Consider the following 17,449-nt stretch of genomic DNA (forward strand, 5'->3'; position numbering starts at 1 on the left):
CAATGATGTAGCACAGAGTAACAAAATTGCAGAGTTAAAATTAATCATTGTTTTACAGACAAGAAAACTGGGGTCTAGAGAGAAAAAATAGTTTACCCAAGGTTGTACGCTGCATGTTGACAAAGCCAGAAGGATAACTCATAGTTTTTATCTAGCAACTTTCCCTCTCTATTGCTACATAATGAATTCATCCGCTCCCTCTCTGAACAATGCCAGTCCGACATCTGCCCCTATTGAACTCCATGGCCCAGGTCCAACTACATCAGGGCTCCAGGTCTGTTTTTTCACCTCTGAAATCAGAGGCTTGGACTACAGGAATGCTCAGTGCCCTCCTCTCTGACATTGTAAGAGTCTTTATCCTTTCTCTAATAGAATATATGTGTAAGGGTCCTAGTGGACCAATTGAAGACTGAAAGGAGATGAGTACAGTAAAGAGAACTGAATAGACAAGGTTAATTTGTTCTCCAGTGCCATTTGCTAGTCTAGGCTAACAGCTACATTCTTGGAACCTTTAATTTCTCATATGTGGGCATTTCACAATAGTCTCACTTTAGGCATATTTTACACAGTTTTGCCTTTATAGAAGAAATGTTCAGATTACCTGTCCTTTAAACGATGCTTCTATAGGTCATGATGGTTTTAAGTAAATTGGCTGAAACTTGCAGCCAAGCCTCAATGCAAACAATAACATTTTCTGGTCAAGCATTTTCTGGTTTGTTCAACTCCATTACAGGCTTCCCTTAAAACAAAAGTTAAAAAGTTAAAACCCACAAGAGGAACCAAACACAAGTCTCAGGAAGATGTTTTCCAGCCACATTAGCTCAGATCACCAGGATAGAAAAGTAGCAAGGCCTTCAATGTCCAGACCATCATTGTCTCCAGACTTTCATCTTATGTTTTCCTGCTATTTTAATTTTACCACTTTAAAATTGGAGGGGTTAGGGGGTAGGTTGATAGTTTCCCTGAGTTTAGACTATAACCAGAGGCATACTGAGCAATTTCAGAAACACCAGCAACCACAGCTTTGATGAGAGGACAGTGATGAATTTACTAATTCATCTTAGGAGAGATTCCTGAGTCAGGGGAGTCAGACCAATGGTGTGCTGCAAGGTGAGGTGTAAACAATATGCCTCCCTTCATTCTTTTAGCACACATTCACCCTGCTGATTTTATTTCAGGTAGTATACTAGGTGTAATATGGGACAGAGAAATACATTCTTAAGACATAGTCCCAGCCCTTAAGGCAATTGCAGTCTAGTTGAGGAAATAGACATCTGTGCAAATAATTTTAATACAAGTGAACCCTGTGGGCACAAAAGCTCAGGAAGGGGAGAGAAAGAACCAGTTTATTCCAAATGAAGACATCAAGGAAAGCTTCACTGTAAAGTTGCCCTCTGACCCATACTTCGAAAGGTCAATATGGCAAATTGCAATTAATTAGCCAATGCGCAGGAGTATGGAAGTTTCTCATAGGTGTGAGTGTGTGTAAGCAGTCCAGGACATTAAGGAACTCAGCCTAGAAAGGGAGGTTGAATGTCAGATATGGAACTAGCTCTTTTTACATTGTGGAGCCATATAAGTTTTTGCTAACAGGAAAATTATTTGGTTACATCTGTGGTTTGGAAAGGAAACTGGCAGTCACTTTGGGGATAGGGAAGTAATACAAAAGAAGCAACATGCAAATAGGGAAGCCCATCAGAGACCATTGCTGTAGTTGAGACGTTAATACATTTGTTATCTACCCACAGGTACTTCTTGCCTAATGGCCATTTAAAGGTTATCCTGGTATGAGGGCAGTTACTCCTTAATTTCCATATCCCTTCTAGTTCTGCATCTTTCTCATCAGCCACCCATGCCAGGTTTATTCTAGATTGTAAACTCAGTGACTCAGTCCAGACATCTCAGTTGGAATATAGCATATTACATGTGAAACATGGTTGTTAGGAAAGAGCAACATGAATTTCTAGGGAAGGATGAAAAGTTAACAGCTAATTTTATCAGTTTTTCAGAGGCCTGACTCAATAAAGGGTATCCTCTTTATGGGGGGGGGGTATTTATTTTTAAAACTCAGTATATGTTTTCAGCCAGATAAATTGACTTTCTTAATTGATCTCTCAAAACTTGAACCCCTCTAGGTTCAACATTTCCATTGAGAGCTTACAGTACTAAACTGGAGTTGATGTTTGAATCAAGTATTCATGATCACTGGCCTCATTGGTTGTGCTGAGCTATGACTGGGGTCAGCAGCCTGCATGCTCTGTGAGTCTGTTACCAGACAGACCACACTGGAAAATGTTAGGGTCCTTGATGACCCCACTAGGTCTTTGATGATGAAGCAAATGTTAGAAGTAATAGTGAAGCATTCTTCCAGTGGAAAACCTGAGTTGGATAGTTCAGGGGTCAACAAATTACAGCATGGGCCAAATCCAGAGCACCACCTGCTTTTGTATATAAAGCTTTATTAAAACACAATGATGTCCATTTGCTTATGTACGTCTATGGCTGCCTTTGCACTACAATGGCAAAATCGCACTATTGAAAGAAAGCCAGAAATATGTCCTCTATGGGCCTTTATCTAAAAGTCTGCCATCAACCTGGCTGTAGTGGGAAGGGACAAGGGGAGGAGTCAGAAGACATGTTTTAAATTTGACATTTGCAGAAGAAGTCTGCACTCTGTAACATGAGAAAAACCATGGGATCCATCTGATTGTGTTTCCTTCTCTCTAGAATAGAGATTATAAAAGTACTGACTGTGGTGAGCATCCAAGCCAGTGTGTCCTGTGACAGTGCCCATCGCGCTGTAAGTCACTGTGGAAGGGCCACCTCATCATCAACACTGTTCTTTCTCTCTCCAGAATACCCTGGAGCAGTGCAGTGTGTGCTCCAAGCCCATCTTGGAGCGGATTCTCCGAGCCACCGGGAAGGCCTACCATCCTCACTGCTTCACCTGTGTGATGTGCCACCGTAGCCTGGATGGGATCCCATTCACCGTGGATGCTGGCGGCCTCATCCACTGCATTGAGGACTTCCACAAGTAGGCAATCTCTTTTCCTGCCTCCAGCCTGCCAGTCTTAGAATCTGTTCTCACTGCCTGGCACCTGAGCCACACAGTCTTCTCTTGGAGCTATGGGATCTCAGGATTTGATGGGCCTTCAAAAGAATTTACTGATCCTCCTCGTGCAATGCAGAAATTTGTATCATACGGTCCATGTGGTCTTGGCAGCCTGTCCACTGCTTCACAGCTTCCCTGGGGCTTGTTCCCTGCATCTTTGTGTGGCTATAATTGTGAGAAAGTTCACTCAGCTACAGAGGATTTGTATTGGAGAGGGGCAGAACCCTGGGCTAGCCCTCCCTGGCCTAAACCTGAACAACATGTGTGACTCTGAACAAATTGCTCAATTTCTCTGAGCTCTTTGGTTTGGTCATTAGACTAGACCCTATCTTAAGGTCTCCAGCTATAACAGCCCAGGATTCTCTCTGAGCCAGGGGTTTTCTCTCCATCCTGCCACTCAACAGATAGGAAACTATGGGGCAAAGACACAGAGAATAGTTCTGTCCCTACTAATGAAAGCCTCTCACATACATAGAGGCAGCTTAACGCTACCATCAACACATCCATACCCTCCCCTCTCCTCTTCTCCCACCCAGGCCTTCTCTTTCCCATGATATTTTCTAATGAATGCAGTACTGTGCAGTCTTTTGAGGAGGATTAGAAAGTAGAGCCTGAAGGTCAAGATCAATTACTCATGGGCCTGGAAAAATATGTCCCCACTTCCGCAATTCTTTCATTGCAGGTCCCTCTTTCCTCTATGATAGCTTGGATTTTCATGAAAGTTCTATGGTTTTAGGTTTTGCTTATTTTTATTTCACCACTTTGTTAGTTGGGTCGTTGGCTGGTCACATTTGTTAACATATTTTTAGGAACCATATGAAAGCTTAGATATGATTTGTAGACAGTAGACGCAGAGCCCTTCTGGACTATGTTTGTGGGGCGGTGGCTTTCCAGGCAGGCAGTCTGAGGCTCTGAACGAGATGAGGTATGTATGGCTCACCAGTGTGGCTATCCGTTCTAGGGCCTCCAGATGTGCAGTCTTGTGGGTTCATTTTCACCGCTCTGTTGATTGTCAACAACCAGAAGGTTTTTGCCACAAGCAGTTGGGGGACCTGAGACTCATAGTTTAAAAATGAATTTCCTGACCACTTTCCAAGTAGCAAAGAAAGTGAAAACCTCACCAAAAGACGTGAGACTGAATAAATAAATAAAAAAATAAAGCAGAAATTCTCCACCTGAATTAGACAAGGAAGGCCTCACTTTGAAAGGGCATTCACAGCATAAATTGTACTTCACATTATTGATATTTTTAGCTTGTAATTACACATGAAAAAAAACAACAAAAACCTGCATCTATTTAAGGGAACTGAAAAGATACCAATGGGGAGTATGTTTCTGTCACTGCTTTTCTTCCTTCTTAGACTTACCCTAATCCAAGAAAGAGTGGTAGATATAATCAGAGCACACATGTTTCGAAAAAGAATGATAGATTACACCCTCGATTACACAGGAAATCAATTCTGACAAATGGAAGTTTGTATCTATGCATTTATCTTTCATTTTGGGAAGTGGGGAGCATAATTAGAGACTTGCAACTGGTGACATAAGTGTGTGAGTCTGAATGCCCCAGAAAAACAGACTTGAGCAACTAAAAAAAAAAAAAAAAAATTTCAAGCCCCCAACTGTCTCCCTGCCACCACCACTAATTCAGTGGTATGTTAAAACACAAATTATTTTTAAAAAATAGGTTGTCTGTATGATTAGCAAGGATTTAGGGGGGGTAAAGCTTCTTTTTTATTTTTCCCCATTTCTCAAAGAAAAATATGAGAAAATTTTACAGAACTCTGTTTCTGAGCCTTGAAAATACTAGAACACAAGACAGCTAACAAGTCCAACCCCACCCAGCCTGTGTGGCTCAGTATTTGAGTGTTGAATTAGGCACCAAGAGGTCACTGGTTCCATTCCTAGCCAGAACACATACCTGGGTTGTGGGCTCAACCTCCCATAGGGGGCATGCAGGAGGAAGCTGATCCATGTTTCTCTCTCATGGGTGTTTCTATCTCTCTCTCTCTTGCCTCTCCCTTCCTCTCTCTTAAAATCAATAAAATCATATACCAAAAAAAAAAAAAAATCAAACCCGTGAAATGGGGGCGGGGGGGGGGGGGGCGCGAGGGCACAGCAAGGCTAAGTAGAGGGTAGTTTAAGGGCAGTGCAGACTTCTTCTGCAAATAGTTGGCGGGGAGCGGGGGAGGGGATGCTTTTTCTTGGTCATTCTAAATAGGTCTCTCTTTGTGAGGTTTTAGGAAATGTATTTTAATTCAATGTAAATGTAAACACAGAGGTTTCTGTGTGTTCATTCCTGTACTAATTGCTCAAGGAGAGAAATTGCCCATGTTGAAAATGCACAGATACATAGAGAAAAGCCTCTTGTCAGCATGGAGCTCGTCAGGAGGAGGGAACAGAATATGTGTGATATCGGGCTGGAAGGGCTCACAGCCAGGAGATAGGCATGGGCAAAAGCTTGAGCCAGAGTCAGAAGAGATTCATTGGCCCTGGGCTCTGAGCAACTTCTGGAAGCAACATTTCAAGAGTGTTTTTAATTGGAAGCTAGGAGATTCCTAGCAGAAGGGACAGCCCAGGCAATAAATGAGGGTATGGAGTTAGGAAAGGCTTCTCTACATTCAAGGAAGACTTGCTTGGCTGTAGCTTGGGGATGGGGATACCGTGAGATACAGGAAGCCCATGAGAAAGAATTTATCTTGCCTGCTTACAACCAGTGCTTCCCAAACTTCCAGGTGCTCAGGGACCTTATTAGCTGCAGGCTCTAATTGAGTAGGTTGGGGGTGGGCCCTAAGGTTCTGCATTTCTGAAAATCATCCAGGTGGTCTTGGATTGCACTTTGAGTAAAAGCCTGTGAAATACTGAGGCCATGTTAATGGGACATCCCCTACATAATCACCTGCAGTCAGGTTTGGCTCAAGTCCTCCAGCCTATTAGATAGAAACTCTTTCCCATATGTCATTTTGGAGGATTGCTCAAATGCAGTTCCAGGGAGACTGACTGTACCTCATCCCCAACACACACACACACACACACACACACACACACACACACACACACACACTTTCCCATTTCACCTAAATGGCCATCTTTCATGGCACAACTTGTCATTTCCCTAAGAAGCTTTCTCTGCTCTCAATCCCTCCCCATCCCCATATTTCACTTTGTATCCTTTACTAGCTATAGATAACATTCAACATAGTCTGACTAGTGATAAAAATACACATGCATGGACATACACATCTATAAACTTTCATAAGTAATCACCATAAATGATTTTTTCACTATAATAGGATATATATATATATATTAATAGAACAAGTAGAAATAGATAGAACTCCCTCACCAGTCTGATTTCTGCAGTCCCAGTTTATTCCTGTACTCCCAATGCTAGCACAGTGAGCCCAGAAAAGCAGGCTTCTTTAACTGACCCTTTCATTGTATTGAGCCTTTATTCCACAATCTGCGCTTTCTTATCATGCATATTACACTGAGCCATTTGTTTGTTTCCTGAGCACCCATTTGTGGATTGCCAGAAATGTGCCAGGACACAAGATGATTAAGACCATCCCTCCCTGAGCCTTGGCTCCGGAGGCTGTAAAGTAGAAATGATAAAAGTAGTTCCTCATAACATTGCTGTCAGTAGAAAACAAGGTCAAGTGCTTAACAGGGCTTCGCACATAATAAGCACTCAATAAATGGTAGCTATTTTAACCATCAAAAGTGTTATCAAATTTATATTTTTTTATTATCATTGTCTGCTCAGTGAGCTGAACCTTGAAATAGACCACCTGGGATTTAGAACAGTCCTTGAAACGCTGGCCAATGAACAGAGTGGGGGCTGCAGAAACCACTTCCTGCCTCTTGCCTTTACTTCTTCTCTTCATGGAAATGAGGCCAATTGGTAGGAAGAAATCATTACTCAGTAAGAATACAGTTTATGCTTTTCCAAAAAGGAAGGACCTTGAGATTGAACATAAAGGCCCATGTAACATATTTTTTATGGAGAAATAATGCAGCTATTTCATTTCATTGGATATAGCCTGAATTTCTGCTCTGCACCAGTCACAATGGTTGTCGTGGGGGACTCAGACAACCTGTCTTATGGAGGGTCACAATTTAGTGGTCCCCAAGGATATGCAAATGATTCCTACTATAATAAGCATATGCAATGAGATATCCTAGAGGAGTAAGTAACCCCACTGGGGGAAATTGGGTAAAGCTCCTAGATACAGTGATGGGCAAGACATACTTCTGGCCTTACAGAATTTATGGTCAAATGGGTTGGGGAAATGAAATTTTGCATTTGATTCTAGAAGCCTTCTCATTTCGCTACTGGTGACCCAAATTCAAAAATAACCAGATAGTCCAAAGCATTTTTTTTTGCCTCTGAGTATAAACTTCTTGTGTAAAATACCAATTATAACAACCCTGATTACAGCTGCAGTTGTACCATGATCCTTTTAAGTATTCTTTCATAGCAATCAATTTATCTGCTGCTTAATTTATATGTCTTTTAGATTTCAGCCATGCAGATTGCCTTATGGGTGCTGCCAGGAAAATTAATATGTACATATAGAGTATATATACGTAAATATGCTTCGACAACCATAACGTGCTCTGCAAAATATAGATTACTATCATTTTTTCAAATAAGTAAATTTTAACATCATCAATGTTAAAACCATTACCACAAGTAAAGAAAGTTGCACAGTGTTTTTCTTTTTTTATCTTTTCACTTCTTATTCATACCTATTTCAAAGCATGTCTCATTTCATGCCTTCACAAATGCCACCCCTAAATGCCAGATACAGATGGATATATGGCTGATATTTGCCTCTTATTAATCTGTCATGAGAAAAAAAAATATTCTTAGGGCTATTGGTCATAGTAAGCAATATTAAGAAATATTAAAATTCCTCACCAACAGTTAACCTCAAAATTGTACATATATGTGTATGTAGGTGTAAGTGCTTCTGTGTTCATGTACACTTACCCTTCGAAGTGCTAAAATCCATTATAGAATAACAAAACTTAACAAATCTTTAACTTTCTTGTTTTTCTTTTTTCTTTTTTAATATAATTTTACTAAGGCCCAGTGCACAAAAATGTGTGCACTCGGTGGAGTCCCTCAGCCCAGCCTGTGCCCTCTCGCAGTCTGGGACCCCTTGGGGGATGTCCACCTGCTTTAGGCCTGCTACCTGAGGGATCAGGCCTAAGCTGGCAGCCAGACATCCCTCTGGCATCCCGGCAGCCCTCTAGGGATGTCCACTTGCCAGCAGGGAGCAGGCCTAAGCTGTAGTTGGACATCCTTAGAGCTGCAAAGGAGGTGTGAGAGGTTCCCACCACCACCACTGTGCTGGCAGCTGTCAGCCTGGCTTGTGGCTGAGTAGAGCTCCCCTGTGGGAGCGCACTGACCACCAGGGGGCAGCTCCTGCATTGAGCATCTGCACCCTGGTGGTCAGTGTGTGTCATAGTTAACAGTCATTCCCAGTCGTTCTGCTGTTAGGGTCAATTTGCATATTACCCTTTTATTGTATAGGATTGATTTCAGAGGGAAAGGGAGAGGGAGATAAAGGGTGTCCCAAAATTCATGCAAGAAATAATTTTGATAGAAAACACAGGTTTATAATTAAAAATTGTAACTTTTTTATTGATTCATAAAGTATACAGTATAGGGTTATGTATGTAATAGCATATCAGGTAAATGGCCTCCACAGCTTTGTTGGCACATACGCACTCTTTTGTTGAAATTTTCCATGACCATTTTGCATAAATATGGCTGAATTTTGATGAGGCTCATTTCCATCTTGATGGCTTGGTTAATTGACAAAATTGTCACATTTGGGGTTCAGAAAATCCATGAGCCATTGTTGAGAAACAAATGCATCCACAACATGTCACTCTTTGGTGCGGATTTTGGGCTAGAGGCATCATTGGACTATTTTTCTTTGAAAATGCGGCTGCTCAGGCAATAACAGTTAATGATGCTCACTATTGCAACATGATAATCCAGTTTTTTGTGCCTAAATTGCAAGATATGGATGTGGATGACATGTGGTTTCAACAAGACGGTGCCACATGCCATACAGCCAGAGAAACAATTAAATTACTGCATGAGTCATTTCCTGGTCATGTAATTTCCCATTTTGGTGATCAGAATTGGCTGCCCAGATCATGCGATTTAACACCATTGGGCTTTTTTCTTTGGGGTTTTTTGAAGTCTAAGGTTTATGCCAATAAGCCCACGACCACCTACACCTTGAAGGAGGAAATTGAGCGTTGTATCAACGAAATTCAGCCACATTTATGCAAAACAGTCATGGAAAATTTCAACAAAAGAATGCGTATGTGCCAGCAAAGCCGTGGAGGCCGTTTGCCCGATATGCGATTCCATACATAACCCTATACTGTATAACTTTATCAATAAAACATTTACAATTTTTCATTATAAACCTGTGTTTTCTATCAAAATTACTTCTTGCGTGAATTTTGGGACACCCTTTAGAAACATCAATGATGAGAGAGAATCACGGACTGGCTGCCTCCTGCTTGCCCCCCACTGGAGACCAAGCCGCAAGCCGGTCATGTGCCCTTGACGGGAATCGAACCTGGGACCTTTCAGTCCACAGGCTGATGCTCTATCCACAGAGCCAAATCAGCTAGGGCAACTCTATACTTTTTAAACTGATTCTGGAAACTTAAACTTTTGAACTTTCCAGTCCTGCATGAATACCTGGACCCACATCAGGTCATTGTACATCAATGCCTGTCCATACATCATTCTGTTAAGTGACTTTGAGAAGAAATTGTTTCATTGTCCAGATCACTGGACATCTGAAGATTACCATCTAGACCAGTGATGGTGAACCTATGATACGCATGTCAGAGGTGACACGTGAACTCATTTTTTTTGGTTGATTTTTTCTTTGTTAAATGGCATTTAAATATATAAAATAAATATCAAAAATATAAGTCTTTGTTTTACTATGGTTGCAAATATCAAAAAATTTCTATATGTGACACGGCACCAGAGTTAAGTTAGGGTTTTTCAAAATGCTGACATGCCGAGCTCAAAAGGTTCGCCATCACTGATCTAGACCAACCCAGAGGCTAAGAATAGAGGACTGATTCTTCTTAATAACTTTCTTGTTTTTTGAACAAAAGTTTAACATAAGCAAAATGTAAGAAATGAAGACTTGGCCATAGTAAGTTTGGTGTAAAGCGTATTTAAACTCACTAACCTCTGTTATTTTGAAAAATAGTCATTTGAGATTTAATTCCTAGAATTCAAGACACATTTCAAAGAAGAGGCTCTGATAACTGGGAAGGAGGCAAAGTTATCAAGCTCAGAACACTTTGGTCAGGTCTGGGGAACACATGCAAAACTCTAGAATCAAATAGCAGAGACAAGTAGGGACCCCCAGGACTTATGTTTTCCCCTCAGGTGATCTTGCCCAAACCCAGGGTGTGTGTTTGGAATCTGTTCACAAGTGAATTCCATGCCACATACCAAATGGCCAGTAGCTCCCAGGTGCTCTCATGCAAAAGCAATTCACACTCTCACTCCCCCACATCACCCAATATCATAATATTTATGATCTACAAGGACCTCAACAGTCAGTAAGTCTAAGCCCTTTATTTTAGAGTTGAGGAAGCAGAACCAAAGAAGGAAAATGACTTGAGGTCACAGAATGGTAGATCAGATGTCCTCTCAATTTACACCTTTCATTCTTTTATTTTAATCTTTGTGTTTTACCTCTTTGTCATTGTCTATGCTCAGTACCTAAGCAGAATTATCTCTTTGTTTTCAGGAAATTTGCCCCTCGATGTTCTGTGTGCAAGGAGCCTATCATGCCAGCCCCCGGCCAGGAGGAGACTGTCCGAATTGTGGCTCTGGATCGTGATTTCCATGTTCACTGCTACCGGTGTGAGGTCTGTGGTCTGCACCCTCAAATCTTACAAGGCAGGCGTTGAAAGGCCCACTAGAGCCAGGTTTTCATAAACATAGCAATTATTCGATCTGGGACAGCCCGAGTGCCTGTCTTCAAAGGACTTGGGTTGTAGATCTGACACGGGCACTTAATGCTAGTGATGTTGGAAAAGTCACTTTACCTCTCTCTTTCTCTATTTCCACACCTATTAAAAGGACTCGTTCTTATCTTCCCCAAACATGGCTGTGTGACTAAAATGCAAAATTGCATGTTCAAGAAGACTGTCAAACACAAAGTGCTAAGTGAGTAGGAAAAGTTATTGCTGTTGCTGTTGTTACTATATTGAATCTTTCACTTGGGCTCTGATATTCCTGTGAGGCAGAGACACCATTGTCCCCCATGGAGGAGGATAAAAATTTATTCCTTTAAGAGGGGTTGGAACTTCATGTTCAAAGTCATGGAGATTCATTAAGTTAGCCAGAACTGACTGAGCACTTTATACCACAGGTCAGGTGACTGCTAAGAGCTACAGAAGATTTATGCACAAAGTGCCACAGGAATATATATATATATATATATATATATATATATCTATATATATATATACTAGAGGCCCGGTGCACAAAAATTTGTGCACTCTGGGGTGGGGGGGGGGGGGGTCCCTCAGCCCAGCCTGTGCCCTCTCGCAGTCTGGGACCCCTCAGGAGATAATGACCTGCTGGCTTAGGCCTGCTCCTGGGTGGCAGAGGGCAGGCCCAATCCTAGGTGCAGCCCCTGGTCGGCTCAGAGCAGGGCCGATTGGGGAGTTGGGGCGCCGCCCCCTGTCACGCACAGAGCAGGGCCCATCAGGGGGGTTGGGGCTCCATACCCTGTCACACACAGAGTAGGGTCAATCAGGAGGTTTGGGAGCTCCCCCCTGTCACTCACAGAGTAGGGCCGATAGGGGAGTTGGGGCGCTGCCACTCTCACACTCAGGGCAGGGTCGATGGGGAGGTTATGGCTCTACCCTGTCACACACAGAGCAGGGCCCGTGGGGGAGGGTTGGGGCACCGCACCCTGCCTGTCACACACAGAGCAGGGCCGATCAGAGGGTTGGGGCGCCACACGCTATCACACACAGAGCCGCAGGGCAATCAGGAGGTTAAGGAACTCCCCCCTATCAGGCACAGAGCAGGGTTGATCAGGGCGTTGGGGCGCATTCCCCTGTCACGAACAGAGCAGGGCAGATAGGGAGGTTGTGGCCCCGCCCCCTGTCACACACACAGAGCCGCAGGGCAATCAGGGGGTTTGGGCGCTGCCCCTTGTCACGCTGATCCCGGTGCCAGGAGGCCTCGTGGCTCTGCTGATCCTGGTGCTGGGAGGCATATTACCCTTTTACTATATAGGATAGAGGCCTGGTGCATGGGTGGGGGCCGGCTGGTTTGCCCTGAAGGGTGTCCTGGATCAGGGTGGGGGTCCCCACTGGGGTGCCTGGCCAGCCTGAGGGGATGATGGCTGTTTGCAGCTTGTCACACACCCTTCAGGGTGGGGGTCCCCACTGGGGTGCCTGGCCAGTCTGGGTGAGGGGCTGAGGGCTGTTTTCAGGCTGGCGGGTGACTGAAGCTCCCAACTGCTCCTGTTTTTCTTGTTTGTTTTTTTTTGTTTTTTGTTTTTGTTTTTTTTTTTATTCTGGGCCAGATTTAGCTCTGACTCCAGCTCTGAGGCCTCTGTTGCTGAAAGCAGATATCTGGTTTGGTTGTGTTCTATAATCGAAACACTGTATCAACTCCAGCTCTGAGATCCCGGCTCGCTGAAAGCAGGTTTCTGGGGTTTTGTTTAGCTTCTATATTTGTAACTATGTTTCAAACTGCAAGCTCAGAGGCCAGTAAGGCAGGCAGGGAACGTTGGTTTCCTCTGTCACTGAAGCAAGCAAGCCTCATATTAGTTTCAATCTGCCTGGCTGCTGGCCGCCATCTTGGCTGGCAGTTAATTTGCATATCGCCCTGATTAGCCAATGGGACAGGTAGCAGACATATGCTAATTACCATGTTTCTCTTTTATTAGATAGGATATATAGCAGCTGTGATCCAGGCTGGAAGTGACAATGAAGGCTTCTTGCCCAAGGGACATGTCATTTATAGAGAAAAAAGGAGCAAGGCTTTCCCCTAGAATCCAGGTCTCCAAAGGGCAGTACATTCAGAAAATGATTTTTAAACATTTTCTTATCCCCCACTGATGATAAAGGTTAACAATGAATTAGTGGTTAGGGATCTGTTTTATTTTCTCTTGTGCTTGTTTTGTCATTTGGGTTAGGGAACAAAGCTACCATTTGAGATCTCATAAGTTTGGATCCTTCTCTTCCTGAACCTGTATTTCCTATTAACTGGCCTTAGGAGAGTTATTTTACTATATATCTTTAATATCTAATTCAATTTTATTTAAGACATACTGTGTTGTATACTGGGGATGGATTGGAGGGGCCTGGTGGTATGCGAAGTGGGAAGAAAAGTGGCCACATTCTTGAGGCCTTGAATGGTAAGCTAAAGAACTTGATCTTCACATATGTCATTTTCACGTTCACGTGCATCATTTCCAACTGTCTTTATTTCCCTAGGATTGTGGTGGCCTCCTGTCTGAAGGAGATAACCAAGGCTGCTACCCTTTGGATGGACACATCCTCTGCAAGACCTGCAACTCTGCCCGCATCAGAGTGTTGACCGCCAAGGCTAGCACCGACCTTTAAGTTCAGTGGCCTGTTCAGCTGGTTAGTTGGTGGTATTGAGAAGAATAAAACACTAGAAGAAGAAGAAGAAGAAGAAGAAGAAGAAGAAGAAGAAGAAGAAGAAGAAGAAGAAGAAGAAGAAGGAGGCTAAGAAAAGCAATAGGAAAATAGAAGAAAGGCATTCAAGCTATAGGATGGTCTCTGTTCTTCATGTAGTAGGAACCTTTCTGTAGAAACACATAGATTATAAGATTTTTTTTTTTAAATGTTCTTACCAACTACACATTTCACATTTAGTTATGTAGGACCTTGATGGGCCTTTGTTCCCAAGGACTTCCACATTTTTGCACGGATTATGCTCCATCCCATTCACTTCTGCATTCCTGTACACTTTAATCCCTCTGTTTGTCTCACTTTTCATCTGGTTGAATGGCTTTTTTTAGTGTGGTATTTGCTGTCACACAGATTTTCCTGGGTGAGTCTGCCCACTCACAGGTGCTTTTAGGCTTGAAGTCTCTCCATCTTATCATGTCCACGTTGCCTCTGATCATAAATTATAGTTGTTCTCTTTGTGTATCGAAAAGCATATCTTTCTGTTGCTCTAAACGGTCATGTCCCTTGGCAGGGGAGGGAGGGAAATATACAACTTATATGTTAGACTATAAAGAATTTAAGCTGTAAATTAGATAGGTTAAAAGAAGCCCACATTTGTAACCGTCCAAATCCAAATTTATATTGACCAGTTGTCAGGGTTGATTTGAAAACAGGTATTAGTAAAAGAGGTCCAAACTTCAATGTTTTTCTAAAGAAATTACAGGTAGAATATGCTGGGAAAAAACATTTGGGGTTAAGTTTGAAAAGCCCATTATTAGCCCACAATATCATCTGAAGATTCCCCTTTGCCGCCTAGACACATTACAGACAAACTTGTTTGTCTCTAGAATATAGCATTTTCTGTACTGTCCTACTTTTCATATCAGAAATCTTGATTTTTTTTCTAATATTCAAACATGACGACCAAAATTGATTTTTTTTCTCTAGTGAAAGATAGCTTTAAAGAGCTGTTCAATTCCCTGCTCCCCAGGCCCAGGTCCTTTTGCCTGGTAATTGCTAATCAGGGCACACAAAATAAAATTGTGTAGTTTTGTCTAGTTTACTTTAAAAAGACAGGAAAACTTGAAGAGTGTGAAACCACAGTTTCATTATTCTCTTAATCCTTCTGCAACTGAAATTACATATCATAGGAGACTTTTGATGTGACATTTCACCACACTTTCAAAGACAATCACTGAAAAAACATAGTTGCCTTTCTGTGCTAAAAATATGCAGAGTCTCTGCCTGGAATCTTTATTCAAACTCTGCCGGGCAGGGAAATGCTTGCTTGCTGACTGTGGAACCATACTTCATTAGGTTCTAACTTGTTTCTTTCATGAAGAGACACCTATCTTAATAACGGCAGGTTGCCGTCTTTAAAACTGATTAATATTTTGGATTGAGATTTCTTAAACCTTTCTTCAAATCTTCCACAACTATATACTTTTAAATTATGAAGTATTTTAAATATACACAAAAGTATAAATAATAATATAATGAGTTCCTGTATATGTAACACCCAGTTTAAGAAATCAAATATAACAAATATAGTTACATTCCCCTGTGTACCCTTCCCTGATTCCACAAATAGATTTTTCATGATTTTAAAGTAACAGAGTTGGTTTTTCAGTCTGATTTTTTTTTTTTTTTGAACACGTAGAACAGAAATGAAAAAAAAAAAAATTCTGCATGTTTTAAATCGCAACCCATGCCTCAGGAATTCCAATTAAATATATTTTACTCTAGTAAGAATAATCATAAAAAATGGTTCTTTTTTTCTTTCTTTTCTTTTTTTTTTCAATAAGAAATTCTTAAGCCTATGGTCACTATAGTTCATCCAAGTTGATTTTTGGCTCATTTGCTTTGGTCACCAAACAGTTTTGTTTTAGAACCTCCAACATTATATCTTTTTAAAGTTGTTTTTGACCACTGTCCTCTCCTTACCTTACTGCTCTTATCTTTGATCTTAAATTTCTCATAATGTGAACTACAATGGGATTCACTTTGAGTAGCATGGAGACAATAGCGATTGTATCTCTGAATTTCTGTCTTCCAAATGAAAGCCCAGACCATGCTGCTGACCTCAAAGAGCACTGACTGTTAGACAATCGGGGTGATAATATAATCTGTTTGAATTGCTTCAGTAACTTTGTTTTCTACGATATGCTTGGGAAAAACTGTCTTTAGGCCCAAAGCAAAGAGCCCAATTTATTAAGAAATGGATTTTATCTCTTGAATAGTGGTCATGTTATTATACATTTTGCCAAAAAAGGAAGAATTTATGAAATATTTATACTATGAATTGCAATAACATTCTACTTGTTTGTTACATTGAAGTCCTTATGTAACTGAATGTTTACAAGCAACAAAGAAAAAAAGTTAGAAGAAAATACTGTCACAGACCCATCACTGTGGCTGTGACAGGATACTGCTTGCTTGCAATCTTTATAGTGTGTTTTTATCACATAACCTCAGAGTATCTTTACCAAAGATTTTTAAAAAGTAAATCTTTTTTAATATAGACTTATTATACTTTTATATAATAATGAATGTGCACACATACTTAAGCAGAAATATTTAGATTTCTTTTTCTTTCACAAGGTATAATAAGGAAAGGATCCTACAATATTTTATTCCAGGATTTCTTAAATATATGATCTATATTGCTTTCTTATATTTTCTATTAATCTTTCAGTTTAATGTCAAACAATGTCAAATCACTCCTTACTGTTTTAGTTACATGAAATGTTGCCTATCACAGAGATTTAAAGATCATATTACCTTAATGATTATAGTTCTATTGTCTTTTGATATATTGTCTTAATTGTTGGCATTTAAATTCAAAATAATAGAAAAATACCATGGAGTCTATAAGAGAAAGTTGGTAAAAATATCCTGGTTTTAAAAAATTGTCAAGAACACAAATATTTGGTAATTCTATGTAACATGGGAGACATGGGAGAAGGGAAAAAACCCACTCTGTCATGGGCTGTGCACATCATTTTAAACCCAGATTTCTTCATTGCCTTGATTTCCAGCTCCTGCTGACTCAATGTGGAAGTACCATATGCAAACAAAATTGCCTTTAAAATGTAAAAAGAAGTCATTGTTCCAGCATAAAGCAATAAGGCTTTGAGATGCTGGAAATCTCTGCAGCTCAAAGATGTGGGTTCTTTTTCTTCTCATTAACAAATTGTTTCTGTTGGAGCAACTTCCCTGATCAAAATTACTGCATTGTGGATATGCTGATTAATGCAGTGGAGTTATCAACACTGTAACTGTGTTCTCACTATGAAAGATCCTTCAGAGACGCTTACGGTGATGCTTAAAGTATATAGAACGCTAACTATGTTTAAACAAGTATTTTTATCTTGGTCCAGAGAAAGAAAGAGAGCACTTCTACCATAGGGCTGTAGTAGAGGGTTTTGTGGAACATAGCAAGGGCTCTGAAAACACAACTTTCCCACAGTTTTCCTCGTTAGTAAAAATCCTGTTAATGTGAACCAGCCAGGAATAACAGTGTTATTTCTATGTGATATGGTTTGGGCTACTCTTGTCAAATCTGTGTCTGTGGCCCCCTGATCCCTCTGTTATCAAGTTCTGAAGGGT

The 17,449-nt window shown here is 41.2% G+C and overlaps 1 protein-coding gene across 5 annotated transcripts in view; it reads left to right on the plus strand.

Annotated features, from left to right (window-relative positions):
- The window catches only part of LPP (LIM domain containing preferred translocation partner in lipoma), a 654,879-nt gene extending 639,379 nt beyond the window's left edge, over window positions 1-15,500 (plus strand). For all 5 annotated transcript variants that reach the window (XM_081087023.1, XM_081087021.1, XM_081087025.1 and 2 more), the window contains 3 exons: window positions 2,856-3,034; window positions 10,927-11,047; window positions 13,640-15,500. In XM_081087023.1, the coding sequence (XP_080943149.1) occupies window positions 2,856-3,034; window positions 10,927-11,047; window positions 13,640-13,768 (429 nt within the window). In that variant the 3' untranslated portion in view covers window positions 13,769-15,500. The remainder of the gene's footprint in view (window positions 1-2,855; window positions 3,035-10,926; window positions 11,048-13,639) is intronic.
- The last annotated feature ends 1,949 nt before the right edge of the window (window positions 15,501-17,449 follow it).

The sequence above is a fragment of the Myotis nattereri genome, assembly GCF_964212035.1.
Source record: "Myotis nattereri genome assembly, chromosome: 3".
Lineage (NCBI taxonomy): Eukaryota > Metazoa > Chordata > Mammalia > Chiroptera > Vespertilionidae > Myotis > Myotis nattereri.